The sequence below is a fragment of the Mixophyes fleayi genome, chromosome 2 (genome assembly GCF_038048845.1).
Source record: "Mixophyes fleayi isolate aMixFle1 chromosome 2, aMixFle1.hap1, whole genome shotgun sequence".
Lineage (NCBI taxonomy): Eukaryota > Metazoa > Chordata > Amphibia > Anura > Limnodynastidae > Mixophyes > Mixophyes fleayi.
In genome coordinates, this window is record NC_134403.1 from 359,156,819 (window position 1) to 359,176,801 (window position 19,983).

The 19,983-nt window shown below is 42.5% G+C and overlaps 1 protein-coding gene across 1 annotated transcript in view; it reads left to right on the top strand.

Moving 5' to 3' along the window:
• DOP1B (DOP1 leucine zipper like protein B) overlaps nucleotides 1-19,983 on the top strand; it is a 91,343-nt gene that overhangs the window by 64,561 nt on the left and 6,799 nt on the right. The window contains exons 23-32 of the mRNA XM_075197228.1: nucleotides 1,217-1,351; nucleotides 1,448-1,503; nucleotides 5,198-5,302; nucleotides 7,533-7,599; nucleotides 11,596-11,734; nucleotides 12,246-12,331; nucleotides 12,471-12,580; nucleotides 16,457-16,603; nucleotides 17,411-17,472; nucleotides 17,722-17,850. Coding sequence (XP_075053329.1) covers nucleotides 1,217-1,351; nucleotides 1,448-1,503; nucleotides 5,198-5,302; nucleotides 7,533-7,599; nucleotides 11,596-11,734; nucleotides 12,246-12,331; nucleotides 12,471-12,580; nucleotides 16,457-16,603; nucleotides 17,411-17,472; nucleotides 17,722-17,850 — 1,036 coding nt within the window. The remainder of the gene's footprint in view (nucleotides 1-1,216; nucleotides 1,352-1,447; nucleotides 1,504-5,197; nucleotides 5,303-7,532; nucleotides 7,600-11,595; nucleotides 11,735-12,245; nucleotides 12,332-12,470; nucleotides 12,581-16,456; nucleotides 16,604-17,410; nucleotides 17,473-17,721; nucleotides 17,851-19,983) is intronic.

Below are 19,983 nucleotides of genomic sequence, written 5' to 3' on the forward strand. Positions count from 1 at the left end.
ACTGTTAGTAACAGCAACTCGTGGCTGAAGCACACAGACGCACACGTTTTATACAGTGACCCCTCTCTCCTATGCCTGTAGGTCACTATATATGTGCGGATGTCATAGATTCTGGCTACATACTTTATAAGACTTCACTACATGGATTGTGTACATTTGTATATCCGAATATTGACATTCTCAAGTGTAATTACATGAACGTTTATGTAATCTGATTGAAATATTCCAAATGGGCTGCACTTCAATCAATCAGATGTTAGCGCTGGTCAGTGTAACTTGCAGTAATCCATGCTGGTGCTTAGTGTTACAGCAGACACTTTCAACAGGGAATTCTTCAACATTTATTTATATAGCGCTGGCAAAGTCCGTAATACTTTACAATTGGGCCTTTAAGTATGAATTAAACCAACAGATTATCTTAGGACCCTATACATTTTGGAGCACATAAAAACACTTTTGCTTATATGCTAAATTATCCCCTAATCATTCCCTTGTGCATCCCCGGCTTCTCACAGTGACTGTAGGAACACGTATTCATATCCGTGTCCGTGCTATTGTTACCAAACTGCACCAATTATTTACTTTATTCTCCTTTACAGAACCTCCTGAATTATAGATATAGATATAATATCCCACACCTCTGTATGCAAAAGTAAAGATCTAAATGAGTATTTATTAAACATGTACTAATGTTAGCATAGGCAGAACAAGGGGGGGGGGGGGTTCCTAGTGCATGGAAACCCCCCTCCAAGCCTGGGGCACTGTATAATTGAGGTGGCTGGACCCTGCTCCCACTTCACACAGCTCTGCTTGAAAACGGAGAGCTCTATGCACCTAACAGTAGTGCACGCAGCATTGCCCATGTATATTATGGGGATAGGAAGAGTTGGAGAGCAGCCAAGCACTGTCTAAAATTATAGCCACGCCCCTATGCATGCTGATCACGCCCACTGGCGGCGCGGTGTGGAAACCCTCCCTCTACAAATCCTGCGTTTGCCCCTGGTTAGGGGGTACTTTACAGAATTGAGGGAGTATGTTACAGGGAAGAGTTAGTAGACCCTGCACAATACTGAAGAAAGATAAACGTGTTCTGTATTGGGAGTTTGTATTGGATTCATATAAATAAGGGTATTATAGACCATGATGGATTCAGTGCATGTCTGTGTCCTGATAGGACTATAAAGCTCATTGTCCGTATTCCTGACCCTTCCTGCAGATCATCCCGGTACCCAGTGAGACGCAGATGACCTTGGTTGACCTTGTGTGCGCTCTGAAGACGCTGAAGATAGATGCTATTTTGCAGCTAGTGAAGGAGGTGGTTAGGAAACCGCCACAGATAAAGGGAGATGAGGTATTGCTACGTGTACGGAGTCACTCTTCTTATTTCTAACGTTCACCTACTCGAATACCCTAAATTCATTCATGTTTCTTTGTGTCATTTCTGTAGAAGTCATCATTAGTGGACATCCCCATGCTGCAGTTCAGCTTTGCGTTTATACAGAGGTAACAATCTCCAGGGAACACAGACCATGGGTACTGAAGGATTCATCTAATTTTATTAGAAGAAGCCACCAAAAGAATTGATAGTGTTGCTATCTGATTATTATTATTTTTCTCTTAAACCATCCAAAGGTGTTTATCATGTGAGCTTCAATGTGCATTTTTTTAACGGTGTGCAGTTACCTTCTATAGCCTGTAAGTGGCAATGTTTCTCTCGCTATCTGTTGACTGTGTGTGACCAACCTTCTAGTTGGACCACAATTGTAGGTTAACATGTTTATATTATGTCCATGTAGTTTTGGGAGGATGCGTTGGAAAGATCAACATATTTTGTATAAACTATTCGTTGTACCAAGCTCAGGAAAATCATTGCCCGATTCTGGAGTTTGGGCTGTAATGTTTTAACTCTTATAAAGGCACTGAGTTTAAAAATGTCAGCACTGACATAGGAAGGGGAACAGATACTGAACTCTTAAGTGGAACTAGGACCAAATAAGTTGGCCATTAATAGATCTGTACCAACTCGCATTTCTTCCCTTCCCTAAAACTGTTTCCCAACTTGATCATTCCGCTCTACCCAGGATCCACGGTCATTACCTGCTCCCTCTTTTTTTTATTTATTTTTTTGCACCACCCACTCTGTGGAATTCTCTCCTTCGTACAAGAAGACTTTCCCCTTCACATCCACTCCTTCAAGTGTTCCCTGATAACTCTCCTCTTTAGGCAAGCTTATTAAATTCCTGCACCGTCTTATTAACCTCCATAGTCGTTCTACCTGATCTTTCTCCTTCCATACTAAAAAAAAAAAAAATACCCTTTTGCATGTAGCACACAGGTAATGAGCAGCTTTATTTTTATGCCGCCATTTAGAGTTGAGCTAGGACACGCCCCCTCACAACTCTAAATCTATTGACACATTTTAAATTAGCCCTCCTCCTACAAGTCAGAATAGTTTTGCCAAGTTACCAAAATTTCCTCTTTTAACTCTAAATGAAGCCTTTAGAGTCAGCCTGTTGTGGAGTGATATGAGGAAGGTTTATATCTTTGCAGAAAAGGGATTTGTTAGGGCAGCTGGGGGAGTCCACTGTTATATAAGATTGTGTGAACGTGCTAAGGATATCAGAGCTTTAATATAGCAAATTAGAAATCCATGAAAGCAAGGTATGGTCTTTTAAATGATTGAAATGTCTACAAATGATTGCACTCATTTGAGAAAGTGCTGCCAGGCCAATTAAGACTACTGTGTATGTGAAAACTGTGTATTCCTCCAAGCACACTAGATAGTAATCTACTGGATGTATTTCCAAATCTTTGGAACTGATATTGCCAGCGGGACATTTTTCTCTCTTCAGTTGGGTTCAACAAGGCATTGAATTGTTGGAATATTCTAAAAGTGTTTTACCTTTGTGGAATGTGGTTTGTAGCTTATGAACAGTGGATGGTAAATCAGCTTTTAGTGTGTTATATGTGGACCCCTGTTCACGTAGGATCTTGCTAGAGTAGGAAATCATTTCTCCTGTAAGATCGGCCATGAGAGTACTTCAAAACAAACTGAGGCTATCAATATGCTGTTGGTTATCAGTTTAGTAATTATTACAAGTGTTGTTTTGCATCCTCTGAAATTGATGCAAGTTCGCCAAATGCTTCATGGTTGAAATGAGCCTTTGACAGCTCCCATGGGTGACTAACTCCAGACCAGCTTGTGATCTGAAACTTCAGTGGGTTCTATCCGTGTCTTCTAAATCTAGAGGAAAAGGGAAGAGGTGGTCAGGAAGAAATGTATCCTGGTGGGGTGTTGTGAGCAGATGGAAGGCGAGTGTATTCTCATTCATCAGGGTGTCTACTAAGTGTAGTTTCTTCGTTATATATGGCACCCAAATAAGTGTGTTTTTAAAACTGAAATGGTCAGTTACATGATCTTACAAGTATATTGGGATTAGCCATGTTAAAGACTCCACCTAAGATGATATTATCCTGGACCAGCAGTTATACTAGTGTCAAGACATAAAGAAATACTACCATATAAATTCAGCACATATATGTTGTGTGTGGTCACAAAGCAGAGAATAAGAGCTAGGCCATATAGCAGAGGATAAGAGCTAGGGCCATATAGCAGAGGATAAGAGCTAGGGCCAAGTTGCATAAAGCAGAGAGTAAGAGCTAGGGCCAACAGGCCATAAAGCAGAGAATAAGAGCTAGGGCCAACAGGCCATAAAGCAGAGAATAAGAGCTAGGGCCAACAGGCCATAAAGCAGAGAATAAGAGCTAGGGCCAACAGGCCATATAGCAGAGAGTAAGAGCTAGGGCCAAGTGGCCATAAAGCAGAGAATAAGAGCTAGGGCCAACGGGCCATAAAGCAGAGAATAAGAGCTAGGGCCAACGGGCCATATAGCAGAGAATAAGAGCTAGGGCCAACGGGCCATAAAGCAGAGAGTAAGAGCTAGGAGCTAGGTAGGGCCAACGGGCCATAAAGCAGAGAGTAAGAGCTAGGGCCAACAGGCCATATAGCAGAGAATAAGAGCTAGGAGCTAGGTAGGGCCAACGGGCCATAAAGCAGAGAATAAGAGCTAGGGCCAACAGGCCATATAGCAGAGAGTAAGAGCTAGGGCCAAGTGGCCATAAAGCAGAGAATAAGAGCTAGGGCCAACGGGCCATAAAGCAGAGAATAAGAGCTAGGGCCAACAGGCCATAAAGCAGAGAGTAAGAGCTAGGAGCTAGGTAGGGCCAACGGGCCATAAAGCAGAGAGTAAGAGCTAGGGCCAACAGGCCATATAGCAGAGAATAAGAGCTAGGAGCTAGGTAGGGCCAACGGGCCATAAAGCAGAGAATAAGAGCTAGGGCCAACAGGCCATATAGCAGAGAATAAGAGCTAGGGCCAACAGGCCATAAAGCAGAGAATAAGAGCTAGGGCCAACAGGCCATAAAGCAGAGAATAAGAGCTAGGGCCAAGGGGCCATAAAGCAGAGAATAAGAGCTAGGGCCAACAGGCCATATAGCAGAGAGTAAGAGCTAGGGCCAAGTGGCCATAAAGCAGAGAATAAGAGCTAGGGCCAACGGGCCATAAAGCAGAGAATAAGAGCTAGGGCCAACAGGCCATAAAGCAGAGAGTAAGAGCTAGGAGCTAGGTAGGGCCAACGGGCCATATAGCAAAGAGTAAGAGCTAGGGCCAACAGGCCATAAAGCAGAGAATAAGAGCTAGGGCCAACAGGCCATATAGCAGAGAATAAGAGCTAGGGCCAACAGGCCATATAGAAGAGAGTAAGAGCTAGGAGCTAGGTAGGGCCAACGGGCCATATAGAAAAGAGTAAGAGCTAGGGCCAACAGGCCATAAAGCAGAGAGTAAGAGCTAGGGCCAATGGGTCATACAGCTGGAAGCATATGGGGACAGCAGGTGACATCACTGTCATTTAATAAAGAAGTACGACTGTGTGACAGTGATCTATCTTTTGAAATATGATGATATAATTTTTACATAATCCTTAAATAATGTTACTCCAGAGTAGTATTAAGTGCATTCCCCTTTCACTCAAGTAGTTCAGGCTGTAAAGTGGGCATGCATCTCGAAATACACTAAGAGGTCCAATGAGCACACTTGCACATGTTTAAAAAAACAGTGTTAGTCCACATTGTTCATTATTGATTACTGTGTTCTATAGAAGGGTATAACGCCACCGTTAATAATTTGTTCTTGTCACAGGCTCTCACCAGCCGAGATGCAGGAAAACTTCCAGTCGTTGCTGACGCTCCTGAAGGAGTCCGTTCCGCTCAATCTGGCTCCACCAGGATTTTTCCTGCTGTTAAGGTAGCTCCCAATTCTCTGATTTTCTTACTGATTTTGATACAAGGCAAATGGTTGATATATTTAATATATGCGCTTGTTTATTAATAATAATAGAATATATAGACTATAACATATCAGGTCTGCTGTTTATAATGTAATTGTGGAGGCGACAACTTGATCCACCCGACCCAGCACCTGAATGGGCCTTTCTCCACAATATCATTATTACTACTATCATTCTATATTAATATGGGACTAATATATTTCACAGTGCTGTACAATCATAGAACCTTTATTCATTCACACCAGTCCCTGCGACAATGGAGCTTACAATCTAATTTCCCTGCCATTAATACACACGCATCAGTACCAATTTAGTCAGAAGCTATTTATTACCACCCTGACGTTTGTCGTGGACCTGTGATACAAGGATAAGACTTGTTTATTTTATTTGGTGCATGTGTAGCGTCTTTTGAAAGTCAGAGGCAGCCTTGTATTGACTTGTATTGTTTTGCAGCAGTACATTTATATGTAACAGCTAACGGAGCAGATATTTCCGTTAAGCAGCTACAAAAAGTACATGATAGAAGATTACAGTTCTAGGGCATCATCCTGTTTTACTCTTAGACCGTTTTGTGTATAAATCCCTGCAGTTTCCGCAGTATTCCTCATTACAGGAGCTTAAAGTTACTAAAACTTGGCTTCCTGCACGTACGTTACTAACGCCTTCATCTCCCAACATATCGCCATCGTGATCTCCTCCACTCACCCGGTGACGTAAATGGGCACTTCATTATTTGTGTTTCCTTTCTGGTCTTTGTTGAAGACGCACCTTAATTTTCTTGGTGAAGTGTTTTGTCTTAATTTGAACCCTTAATAGATCATAAAACATATATAAACATCTTAAAAACATGTGCACAGTACCAGTTGTATGGCTGTATACATGCTATTAAAGTGTCAGCTGCACGGTACTAAATCTGAACGCTGCGTCTCCCCCGACAATGCAGAGTAGTCCAGGTGAAGGCAGCATCCATGGTGCAGGACCAGCAGTTGTATGTTGAGGTGTCTTTAAACCGTGTTCCCATGTGGTGGAATGCAATACAGAATGGGTGTACGAAAGACGCCTGTGTTCCTACAATGATGCTGAGCTCAAAGCTCCACCATTGCTATTTCCGTCTTATAATGATGTGCTAAATAATTATTCACTTTCATAATTAAATTGGGTCAAACTTCAGTCCTATGTTGGAAGCATCTTATGTCAGGACTGGTCATCATTTGATAACCCAACATTGGTATTTGTGGCTTTTTGACACTGTTTTCCTGGGTGCTCTCTCCCTCCCTGGGTGCTCTCTCCCCCCCCCCCCCCCTCTCCACCTGGGTGCTCTCTCTCTCTGTCTCTCACCCCTCCTCCCCCTCTCTCCCCCCCTCTCTCACCCCCCCTCTCTCCCTCTCCTCTCTCTCCCCCTCCTCTCTCCCCCTCCTCTCTCCCCCTCCTCTCTCCCCCCCCTCTCTCCCTCTCCTCTCTCCCTCTCCTCTCTCCCCCTCCTCTCTCCCCCTCCTCTCTCCCCCTCCTCTCTCCCCCTCCTCTCTCACCCCCCCTCTCTCCCTCTCCTCTCTCCCTCTCCTCTCTCCCCCTCCTCTCTCCCCCTCCTCTCTCCCCCTCCTCTCTCCCCCTCCTCTTTCCCCCTCCTCTCTCACCCTCCTCTCTCACCCTCCTCTCTCACCCTCCTCTCTCACCCCCCCCTCTCTCACCCTCCTCTCTCACCCTCCTCTCTCACCCCCCCTCTCTCCCTCTCCTCTCTCCCCCTCCTCTCTCCCCCTCCTCTCTCCCCCTCCTCTCTCCCCCTCCTCTCTCCCCCTCCTCTCTCCCCCTCCTCTCTCCTCTCCTCTCTCCTCTCCTCTCTCCTCTCCTCTCCCCTCCCCCTCTCTCCTCTCCCCTCCCCCTCTCTCCTTCCCCCCCTCTCTTCTCCCCCACCTCTCTCCTCCCCTCTCTCTCTCTCTCTCTCTCTCTCTCTCTCTCGCTCGCTCCCTGTCTCTTCAGGGTTACAGTAATGTGCTTTATGTTTTTTCTAGCTCCCCATTGTACAGCGCTGTGACATATGTTGCCACTTTACCATGAGAATAATAGTTATCTTCAGTGTATATTTTACTTTAGGACATATCTTTGTCTGTACATGAACTTTATAGTGATAGTAACTTAAGAAGAGTATCGGCAAGTCCTTCATGTAATAGTGTCTATGTCTCCTGTCAGCATACTGAATGACTTTGTAACCCGGACACCGAACCTAGAGAACAAGAAAGACCAAAAGGACCTACAGGTAAAATCATTGTTATACCAGGATATCTCTGTCTATTGATCCCACATGAAAGAGCATCTTCTAATATTCACAAATATATGTGTAGCATTAACCATGCTATGGCCAAACTAGTTTTCATAACTGATCCCTGAAATATTTGCCTCGTTCCGCAATTGGCTACAGAATTTTGCACAATTCTTCCACCTGGACTTCACTGGGTGAAAGGCGGAATAGTATGAAAGGGGCTCTGTTATTGTAATGCTGCCATGAGCAGCGGATTTAGAGAGAGAACAAGAGAGGGAGAATGAGAGAGAAAATGCAAGATTGAACAAGAATGAGTGTCATGACAACACCCACCAGAAGGGGGGGGGGGGTGTGGGTATGAAAGGGTTAATCAGAACAACCTGTCTGGATGAGACAGAATTTGTCTCATTTTTAAAGGTCCTGCCACCACTAAGGTTTAATTCAAGAGCTGACGTATCCCAAAATGCAGTCGCCACCTAATGTAACCAGAGATACTAAACCAAGTCTATCTAGTCACTCTGCAAATGACTCACAGTTTACCGTGATTCCACCTTTTATAATACCTGATTTCCGAAAATCATAAAAGAGGAATAACAGCATGACTTCTAAAAAACACAATACGTTTCCATCACAACTAACAGCTGACTTAAACACTACGTTTACAGTGGAGGACTGGGAGAGAATTTTTAGAAACAGAATTTCAAAATCTATTAACCATTCATTAATGGTAATTAAAATGACAGGTCAAATGGTATAAGTGTCATGTGTATAGCACTGAACCAAATGGCTAACAGTAATGGATATGAAATTGGATATGAAACTGTAAAATGCAATACAGAATATTCTGATGTACTCTGTGTAATCCGCTAAGAGCTCCATATCCAGATTGTAGCGTTGTTGCCGATGCATTGTTATGTACTGGAAATGCATCCACGATAAGCAAAAATTAGGTCTGCTAATACCCCTTTGTTACCTTTTCCAAATACCCCTTCTGTTTATTTCCTGGTTTCTTCCCAGTAACCCATAAGTGCATTACAAATTAGTAAAACAATAATAGGTAATTAAAAAAAAAACAAGTCTATATGACACGTGGATCATAGATCATTATAACATGACATTTAATATGGCAAAAGGTCACAATGCTTATTGAATAAAAAAACGGTGACAACAAAATGACATAAAGAAATATAGATGCAAAAGCGTTTGTTTAAAATGAAACAAATAAAACACAGAAACAGAAAACTTCACTCCCAGACTTTTCATGTAATCTGCCGCCTGGGGAAAGGCTAGAGGCTTTGGTCAGTTCTCAGTAGCAGACTGATCCCCTGACCATTTCTAAAATTATTATAGCACTTTTTAAACTTTGTTCTTTCTTGCCCAACCCTCCCTTCCCCTTCTGTGTGACATCATGGCAAGATGTGTTCTGGTATGCTAATCTGTTTCACAACAGGTTTGTTTTTTTGGTCTTTTTTTTTTTTTTTTCCAAGAACAGCTCTGATAATGGATCTACAGATATTATACATCCACTAAACCTTGTATGATTTTCTTCACAAATGCATATGACACATGATTATGTTGATTTCATGGGCAGAAGCATTATCCCTATAGGTTTCTTATGGGGCATGTATATATCCTTTAGCATAAATATGTGTTATAGGAAACATAGTAGAATATACTTCTTAAAAGGAATATACACTGAGCCTGGTGTTACCCCTAATATAGTCCTTTCTAGGCAAATACATTTCAAGCTTTATGGCTCTATGGACTGAGCAATAAATAAAAGGGTTGGCCTCCCCTCTGTGACAACAGACTCAGAATAAACAATCAAAGCCATGTGACATACAGCAGGCATCTGAACCATACCTTAAAACACATTAACCCTTTGTTTGCTTACACCCAGTCATGTCAATGAGAAACAGAGAGAATTTGAAAAGGAGAGAAGAAAAAAAAAAAGTTAAAATAAAATAAAGCAAGAAACAACTTTTTTCCAAATTTTAAAATGGGGATCCTGGCAGGGGGTTTAGTTTGAGAAGAGACTTTGGCATTCACAGAGATTTTATTATCAGACTTGCAGAGAGATCAGCTTCTCTAGATTTCTCATCTCTTGTTGTTTTTTTTCCAAAATATTTTTTATTGTTGCATTGAAAAGTAGAAAAAGAAGGATAACTGTATATACCATAATACAATGCAGAACACAAATAAGTAGAATAAGAAATGGAGCAGTTTCCCAGTACCGAGGGATCAACCGAACACAATGTAAAACAATACAGGCATATAAACAGCAAAGGTGCCCAGAGATGAACAGTCATCCACATTTTCACAAGCCTAAAAAATAAGTAAAACCGTATTTATAGATGTGTGCCAACCAGCCGAGAGCCAGGGCGCCTGATAGAACCAAGCTAAGACTACAAGTATAACTGCACGGTGGCTCAGTGGTTAGCACTTCTGCCTCACAGAGCTGGGGTCATGAGTTCAATTCCCAACCATGGCCTTATCTGTGTGGAGTTTGTATGTTCTCCCCATGTTTGTGTGGGTTTTCCTCTGGGTGCTCCGGTTTCCTCCCACACTCCAAAAACATACTGGTAGGTTAATTCTCTCTCTCTCTCTCGGTCTGTCTCTCTGTGTGTGTGTGTGTGTTAGTGAATTTAGACTATAAGCTCCAATGGGGCAGGGACTGAGGTGAGTGAGTTCTCTGTACAGCGCTGCCGAATCAGACGCGATCTATAAATAAATGGTGATGATGATAACTGCTAACTAAAGTAAACTGATATTAAAACAAAAACTAAGATCAGAAACCAATCCTCACCCAAAGCTAAACAAGTCAGCAATCCATCCACGGAGTCGGAAGTGAGATGTGAGAAGAACATATGGGAAAAGTGAGGAAAATTAGTGTGGTATAATTGGTCACGGGGAAGTAAGTGTGTTAAATAGTAATAGGGGCACAATCTGTCAAAAGCTGAAGGGAATACCAAGAGGTGTATTGGAAGCATTTGCAAGTTTTGTGTGGGATGGAAGGGTATGTATAAATGTTCCCCAGCACTGGAAATGGGTTGAGGTCAAGAGCTCCTTGTTGTATGTGGTTTCTAGCCAGTCCATTTGGAAGAAAAAGAGGAGTCTGGAAGTGGCCATTTCTAGGGATGTCGGGGTAATGGGAATTTATTGTTGAAGAATAGCCTAGCGGCCTATGGCTGCCGGAAGCATTAGTGTGTTCTGTCAAGTCTTGGAATTCCAGGTTGGCCCACCGAGGTAAAGGGGACGTCAAGTGCAGTATTACCAAAGGTAGTCAGCACATCCCAGAACGCTTGTACATAATGACCCTGCCACAGACAGTGTACAGAGGCAGTTGGAGGAGACAGCATCATCCGTTGTTTTAACTGCTATTTGGAGCTGCATTGAGCATGCAGCTTGGGGAAGGTTTTGCTCCTTCACCCGCAGTAGTTGCTGCATTTAGAAGTAATGATGGTGTTTTGAAGGAAGGGACAACAACACGGGATGAGGATTGGTGAGGTGTGGGTGTGGAACTGGAGGCCTCTCTAGAACGTGGGGCTTTGTCTCCTCTCTAGTTTTATGGTGGTGGTTCCAGAGCCCTGTATTTGGGCCACCTCCCTGAAATACGTTAGGTGTAAAACACTTGCACAAAAAGAAAAGCCGTTCAGTTTTTTGCAGTTTGTAAATGACCCTTAGACACTTGGTGACCCGGCATCTAGCGAATGAATGTACAACTTGTGACTATGTAGGTGAGCGATATGGACGGAACAAGTTGTGCTCTCTCCAACACTACAGACAAAAGTATAGGAACTGCATTAGAAAATTCTGAAATAATAACATTTGCAGTATGTTTGGGTGGGCGTCCTTATTACTGTGGAAACGGCATACAAGTGGTATTAAGTGACAATCGAAGATAAATTAGCCGCATTCCTGGCTTCTTGATATGTACGTTCCCGATATCCATTGATCTCTCCCTCTTCATGAACACGTGTATGACCATTTCAGGAGGTGACTCAGAAGATCCTGGAGGCGGTGGGGAACGTGGCGGGATCATCCTTAGAGCAGACCAGCTGGCTGAGCAGGAATTTGGAGGTGAAGGCCCAGCCGCAGGTGTCTATAGATGACACAGACGAAGAACTCTATGGTAAAAAGAAATGATTATTCTGTAAAATGATAACATAAAGTAATGTTACTAGTTCTGCTTTATAGGACACATAAACAGGGTGATTCAAAAGTCGCAGTACACCCTTTTATTTCAAAAACTCTACAGGAATTGGGCCGATCTGCCGATTTCAAGATGGCGCCCATGTTTGGTACATACCGTAAAGGATAGACCACGTCACCCATACCTTACTGGAGTATTCAGGTTTCCCAATTTCCTGTAGAGTTTTTGAAATAAAAGGGTGTACTGCGACTTTTGAATCACCCTGTATTTATAAAAAGATGTTTACTCTTTAATTGTATTGTTTACGTACAATGGAGGAGGCAGACATTGTGTGTGCTCAGTCAGTATTCACGATCAGTTCACTAGAGTCCAGTGACAACATTAAGACCAGGGTGGGAGAGGGCCGACTAATGATAAGCAATTAGGACAATGGTTGTATCCTACAGCAGTTGTTTTGTGTTGTGATCGAGCTCTACGTTTTCCCGTACAGACGACAACGCTGCCGCTCAGTCTTCCATGGTTTCAGCCTCCGCTCCGTCTGTCTATAGCGTTCACGCTCTCTCAATGCTCGCCGAGGTGAGTGCTGTTAGTTCTTAGTCGAAGTGATGATTTGTGACTATTAGTTGCGGACTACTCCGCTGTTTGTAGACCACAGATCTGCTTTAAATTACAAACTCTTTTTGGGTGTTTCACCCCCTCATCTCTTCATGTGAAGGTCCTGGCTGTTCTCCTGGACATGGTCTACAGAAGTGATGAGAAGGAGAAAGCGGTCCCTTTAATATCTCGTCTCCTGTACCACGTGTTCCCTTATCTGCGAAATCACAGGTAACATAACTTGCTAGCACGTTTTATTGTCCTTAATGGCCTGTTAAAGGTGGTTACTGCACTGCACCCCTAAGCTGAACTATTCAGTAATAAATGGATATACGTATTAAGCTATTCTCTGAATGCTGCCCTATTTAAACCTCAAAATGCCACCACACTGAGTACAAAAATAACAAATACACAATGGGTATAAACCGAGCCGCTCCCACGAACAACAAACGCCAAAATAGCAACAAAATAAAATATAAAATCGAATATAAATCATCGTCAGTTTAACCAATCACACGGAGTGGCCACAACCGAGATTCCATCAAGCACTGTTTCTACCCATTCTGTAGTTGTTGTTATAAGAGAAACATTAATGGGCGTGGTTGGGATTAGAAAACACTTTGCTTCTATGAAGCGATTCTAAAGATGGGTCGTTTTACTAGACCTTGAACACAACTTGATTTGATATGCATTTCTGTTAACCGATTTTAAAATACCTAGGAATACCAAAGGAAAGATGTTTTGACATTGTATTCAAATTTGTAGCTTAGTAAAAGCTGTACACACATCAACTGTGTTCAGTCTGATTGATTTCCACTTCAAATTATCAAATGTTTTAATTGTAACTTGTGTGGCCAACATTTGTACAAGTTACTGCTCTCTGTTATCAGTCATTTGAGAAAGTAGCGCAGCCCACTGTTATAGATTCCATAGGCAGGACGGTTCTTATGAATCTGAGCAAACATCTTCCCTCAACTTTACCTGAAGTCTTTATGTATGATACTAAAATCTTTGCACATATATTTGTGAATGTTATTAATGTATTTGCGTTTTTGGAGGGGAGCTGGGGCGGTGACAATCGACCATTCCTAAGTCATGCAGAGCTTCGGCTATGTAGGCTGGGTTTATGATCTATGGTCTGGGTTTATGATCTATGGTCTGGGTTTATGATCTACGGTCTGAGTTTATGATCTACGGTCTGGGTTTATGATCTACGGACTGAGTTTATGATCTACGGTCTGGGTTTATGATCTACGGTCTGGGTTTATGATCTACGGTCTGGGTTTATGATCTATGGTCTGGGTTTATGATCTACGGTCTGGGTTTATGATCTACGGTCTGGGTTTATGATCTACGGTCTGGGTTTATGATCTACGGTCTGGGTTTGGTTTATGATCTACGGTCTGGGTTTATAATCTACGGTCTGGGTTTATGATCTACGGTCTGGGTTTATGATCTACGGTCTGGGTTTATGATCTTTGGTCTGGGTTTATGATCTATGGTCTGGGTTTATGATCTATGGTCTGGGTTTATGATCTATGGTCTGGGTTTGGTTTATGATTTATGGTCTGGGTTTATGATCTATGGTCTGGGTTTGGTTTATGATTTATGGTCTGGGTTTATGATCTATGGTCTGGGTTTATGATCTATGGTCTGGGTTTATGATCTATGGTCTGGGTTTGGTTTATGATTTATGGTCTGGGTTTATGATCTATGGTCTGGGTTTATGATCTATGGTCTGGGTTTATGATCTATGGTCTGGGTTTATGATCTATGGTCTGGGTTTATGATCTATGGTCTGGGTTTATGATCTATGGTCTGGGTTTATGATCTATGGTCTGGGTTTATGATCTATGGTCTGGGTTTGGTTTATGATCTATGGTCTGGGTTTATGATCTATGGTCTGAGTTTATGATCTTTGGTCTGGGTTTATGATCTATGGTCTGGGTTTATGATCTATGGTCTGGGTTTGGTTTATGATTTATGGTCTGGGTTTATGATCTATGGTCTGGGTTTATGATCTATGGTCTGGGTTTATGATCTATGGTCTGGGTTTATGATCTATGGTCTGGGTTTATGATCTATGGTCTGGGTTTATGATCTATGGTCTGGGTTTATGATCTATGGCCTGGGTTTATGATCTATGGCCTGGGTTTATGATCTATGGCCTGGGTTTATGATCTATGGTCTGGGTTTATGATCTATGGTCTGGGTTTATGATCTACGGTCTGGGTTTGGTTTATGATCTACGGTCTGGGTTTGGTTTATGATCTACGGTCTGGGTTTGGTTTATGATCTATGGTCTGGGTTTATGATCTATGGCCTGGGTTTATGATCTATGGCCTGGGTTTATGATCTATGGCCTGGGTTTATGATCTATGGCCTGGGTTTATGATCTATGGCCTGGGTTTATGATCTATGGCCTGGGTTTATGATCTATGGTCTGGGTTTATGATCTACGGTCTGGGTTTGGTTTATGATCTACGGTCTGGGTTTGGTTTATGATCTATGGTCTGGGTTTATGATCTATGGTCTGGGTTTATGATCTATGGTCTGGGTTTATGATCTATGGTCTGGGTTTATGATCTATGGTCTGGGTTTATGATCTATGGCGTGGGTTTATGATCTATGGCCTGGGTTTATGATCTATGGTCTGGGTTTATGATCTATGGTCTGGGTTTGGTTTATGATCTATGGTCTGGGTTTGGTTTATGATCTATGGCCTGGGTTTGGTTTATGATCTATGGCCTGGGTTTGGTTTATGATCTATGGCCTGGGTTTGGTTTATGATCTATGGCCTGGATTTGGTTTAGGATTCAAGGACCTGGGTTTGGTTTATGATCTATGGCCTGGGTTTGGTTTATGATCTATGGTCTGGGTTTGGTTTATGATCTATGGTCTGGGTTTGGTTTATGATCTATGGCCTGGGTTTAGGATCTATGGTCTGGGTTTAGGATCTATGGTCTGGGTTTGGTTTAGGATCTATGGTCTGGGTTTAGGATCTATGGTCTGGGTTTAGGATCTATGTTCTGGGTTTATGGTCTATGGTCTGGGTTTATGGTCTATGGTCTGGGTTTATGGTCTATGGTCTGGGTTTAGGATCTATGGTCTGAGTTTAGGATCTATGGTCTGAGTTTAGGATCTATGGTCTGGGTTTAGGATCTATGGTCTGGGTTTGGTTTAGGATCTATGGTCTGGGTTTAGGATCTATGGTCTGGGTTTAGGATCTATGTTCTGGGTTTATGGTCTATGGTCTGGGTTTATGGTCTATGGTCTGGGTTTATGGTCTATGGTCTGGGTTTATGATCTATGGTCTGGGTTTATGATCTATGGCGTGGGTTTATGATCTATGGCGTGGGTTTATGATCTATGGCCTGGGTTTATGATCTATGGTCTGGGTTTATGATCTATGGTCTGGGTTTGGTTTATGATCTATGGTCTGGGTTTGGTTTATGATCTATGGCCTGGGTTTGGTTTATGATCTATGGCCTGGGTTTGGTTTATGATCTATGGCCTGGGTTTGGTTTATGATCTATGGCCTGGATTTGGTTTAGGATTCAAGGACCTGGGTTTGGTTTATGATCTATGGCCTGGGTTTGGTTTATGATCTATGGTCTGGGTTTGGTTTATGATCTATGGTCTGGGTTTGGTTTATGATCTATGGCCTGGGTTTAGGATCTATGGTCTGGGTTTAGGATCTATGGTCTGGGTTTGGTTTAGGATCTATGGTCTGGGTTTAGGATCTATGGTCTGGGTTTAGGATCTATGTTCTGGGTTTATGGTCTATGGTCTGGGTTTATGGTCTATGGTCTGGGTTTATGGTCTATGGTCTGGGTTTAGGATCTATGGTCTGAGTTTAGGATCTATGGTCTGAGTTTAGGATCTATGGTCTGGGTTTGGTTTAGGATCTATGGTCTGGGTTTAGGATCTATGGTCTGGGTTTAGGATCTATGTTCTGGGTTTATGGTCTATGGTCTGGGTTTATGGTCTATGGTCTGGGTTTAGCATCTATGGTCTGGGTTTAGCATCTATGGTCTGGGTTGGCTGCATTACTGTACACGAATCATAATAAGATGTACTTAGATGAACACTTTTCTCCTCTCTTAGTGCCTACAATGCTCCCAGTTTTCGTGCTGGTGCCCAGGTCCTCAGCAGTCTCAGTGGATACGCCTACACCAAGAGAGCCTGGAAAAAGGAGGTTCTAGATTTGTACATGGACCCAGGATTTTTCCAGATGGAGACATCATGCATTCAGTAAGACGCCAGATTTATACCCCCATATACCCCTTTTGACCTGTTGTCCTCTTGATTTATAGAGACAGGATCTGCACTGAACGGCTCGGCTGTGGCCAACTTAGTCTACATCAACTGGTAGTATATTAGCTTTTATAAGTCTGACTACACCAAACTGCTCTGAGTATCAACACATGGTCGGTCTCTGCACTCATGAAATAAATAAATATTCTCTTCATAACGATCTTGTGTTGCTGTTTACCTGGAAATGATTCCTTCAGTAGTTACGTCACTTGGATAAGGCAGACCATTGCCACTAAATTTACTTGGTTCTATTGTTTGGAATGGTTATATTGTGGGTTTTTTTCACCTGTCCATGAATTAATAATTGTTGGCATCAAAATGAACCTGCCTCTTCTAAGCTACAAGTATAACTGCAGCTGTTACTGATATCAGTGCTTAACCAAGAAGCTGCTATACAACGTACACAGCAGCCTTAGGAGTTAGACCCTTCAGGACGATTGTACAAATCCTCTAGAGTAGCATCTATCTTATCCTTCTGTTGGTTACTAACTAACTTATAGTTGGTGGCTTCTACTCCAAATAGACTGGAAATAAGATGGTTTCTTAGAAATTAATTTTCATAAAACAGAGATCACCCAAGTCATATAGCGAGGCGAACGTCAATGTGCGTTTCGCAGACTGCTGAAACCTGATTGGCTACCCCAAGTTATGACACGTGGTTGCTCTTTGCACTCATTAAATAAACATTGGTGTGTTACCCTATAACTATACACTTCATAATGTTTTTGTGTTCTTGCTGTTTAGCTGGAAATCGATCATCGACCATCTTTTGACCCACGAGAAAACCATGTTCAAGGATTTGATGAGTAAGTACGCTTCTGATCGTCTTTCAAAGCGCACAGAAATAATGAGAGGGGTTTATTTTAAATTTAACTTTTGGTTCTAAAAATGGTGGCTAATGTATGTATGTTTAAAAGTGAGTGTTGAATCTTACCAGAGACGGAAACCGTTCTTCCTGACCAGTAGGTGTAGTGCAGCCAAGCAAGTTAACCCAATATGGTACATAAAAACAAGCAGGCATATATAACTCACATTTCTTGTTCTTTCTTTGGTAGATATGCCGAGCAGTTCACTGAAGCTTTACCCCAGCAGCGAGCAGAAGGCCATGTTGTTGAAACGTCAAGGCTTTGCCGTGTTCAGCGGAGAACTGGACCAGTATCACTTATATCTGCCCCTGATACAAGGTACCGTTCCCCGCCGCGACCTGACAACTCAGAGCAAGCTGGTACCACCTTAAAGGTTAACTCCGTCTAGAGAGTTACTATAAACCACAGATACCTACTCTCCTGGTCCACCAGCATGGCAGAGTACCAAGTATACTTAATATTAGTGCACTACACAGTAACTAGTGTCTAGCTTTGATAACCGGTGCATCAGATGACAAGATTGATTTTTGTTAGCAAAATAGGGGGAATATAGGTCATCTCCCTACAAAGTACAGACAGCTATTTACTAGCTTTGTCCTTAAAGTCAAACATTCTAGATCTGGAGCAAACAAGATATTTATCATTCTCCTCTTTCAGCCGTTGCACATCCCTCCGCGCTTCCTGACGCTACTTGTTTTGATTCTCGGGTTCTGTTAATAACATCATTTCCTTCAGATTTGGTCATTGGACAGGCAGTGATGACAGTGATGACATTGGGAAATAGTTGGGACAACTGTCGGGCCGTGGTATGATTTTATTCTATCAATCCTTGTTGCTGAAGATTGTAGTTTCCAACCAGTGCTGAGTATCTGACGGATCCAAGAAGAAGAGTGTCTTCCTATTATCTAGTACTCATTAGCGTGAAACAGCTTGGCCTATTGTAGGCCTTTGTTGCAAAGTTGAAATACACAAATGAGCCTTGTTGGTTTTGCAGTGTAATGGATCTGAAATCTTGGTATTTTCAAACAGCAGGCAATATAGCATCTTAGGGGTATATTTACTAAACTGCGGGTTTGAAAAAGTGGAGATGTTGCCTATAGCAACCAATCAGATTCTAGCTGTCACTTTGTATAATGTGCTAAATACATGAAAGCTATATGTGTGTGTGTGTGTGTGTATATATTTGTGTGTGTGTAGATAAATAGATAAATATAGCTACACACACACACTATATTGTGCAAAAGTTTTAGGCAGGTATGGAAAACAATTCTGCAAAGTAAGAGTGCTTTCAAAAATAGAAGTGTTAATAGTTTACATTTTGTTAATTGATTACTAAAATCAATATATGGTGTGACTACCCTTTGCCTTCAAAACAGCATCAGTTCTTCTAGGTACACTTGCACACAGTTTTTGAAGAAGCTCGTCGGGGAGGTTGTTCCAAACATCTTGGAGAACTAACACAGATCATCAGCAGTAGCTATTTATATAGCGCCACTAATTCCGCAGCGCTGTACAGAGAACTTACATCAGTCCCTGCCCCATTGGAGCTTACAGTCTAAATTCCTTAACACACACACAGATCGAGAGAGACTAAGGTCAATTTTTGATAGCAGCCAATTGACCTACTAGTATGTTTTTGGAGTGTGTGAGGAAACCGGAGTAAAGGGTATTTCAGCGCCTTTTAATTTTTAGCACACGGTATATAATATATACATTATAATAAAATATTACATTTAACACGCCACCCTTTTGAGACAAGTCACGCCATTCCCGCAGCCACATTACAACCCCTCCCCAGACAGATCATGACCCCCCCCCCCTCTCCCCCAGCTCAGCATACTTACCTAAGCTGAGCTGGAACTCCTCCTCCTCCTTGCTCTGCAGGCTGCTGGGACAGTGTGTGATGTCACTATCCAGGGACTGGGAGCTGCTGACAGCTGTCTGCTCACTTCATCCCTCCTACATAACAGCCTCCCTCGCCCGCCACCCACTGGAGAAAAAAACTAAAAGTAATTTTGAAAAAATAATTACCTGGCTGCAGGGCCTGGACCCCGATAATTTGTATCTGTCCTCATCTCCGCTCCCTTGGCGGTGGGAGAGTAGGTAGGCCCCGTGGCATGATCTACAATAGCACTGAGCAAACCATCCTTCGGACCAACCGATAATTCTGACACTGTTGCATTCAATGCAATTTTCCAAGTCATCATCTTTTGTCTCGGTCACTGTACTCCACATTGAATATGCCACTTTCTACCTTAGACACCTCCTCTACCAGCAACAGTGTCCGTTAATAAGGTCTGGCCTTTGTTGATAATATGTCAGACATGGTAGGCTGGGCAGTCTTCGCAGACATCGATGCCGCAATTTCAACAGCCGCGCCAAGACTGGAACCAGTCTTAGCGCGGTGATCAAGCTTGTTAGTTATACAGGGTAAATATTCCCCAGAAGTAT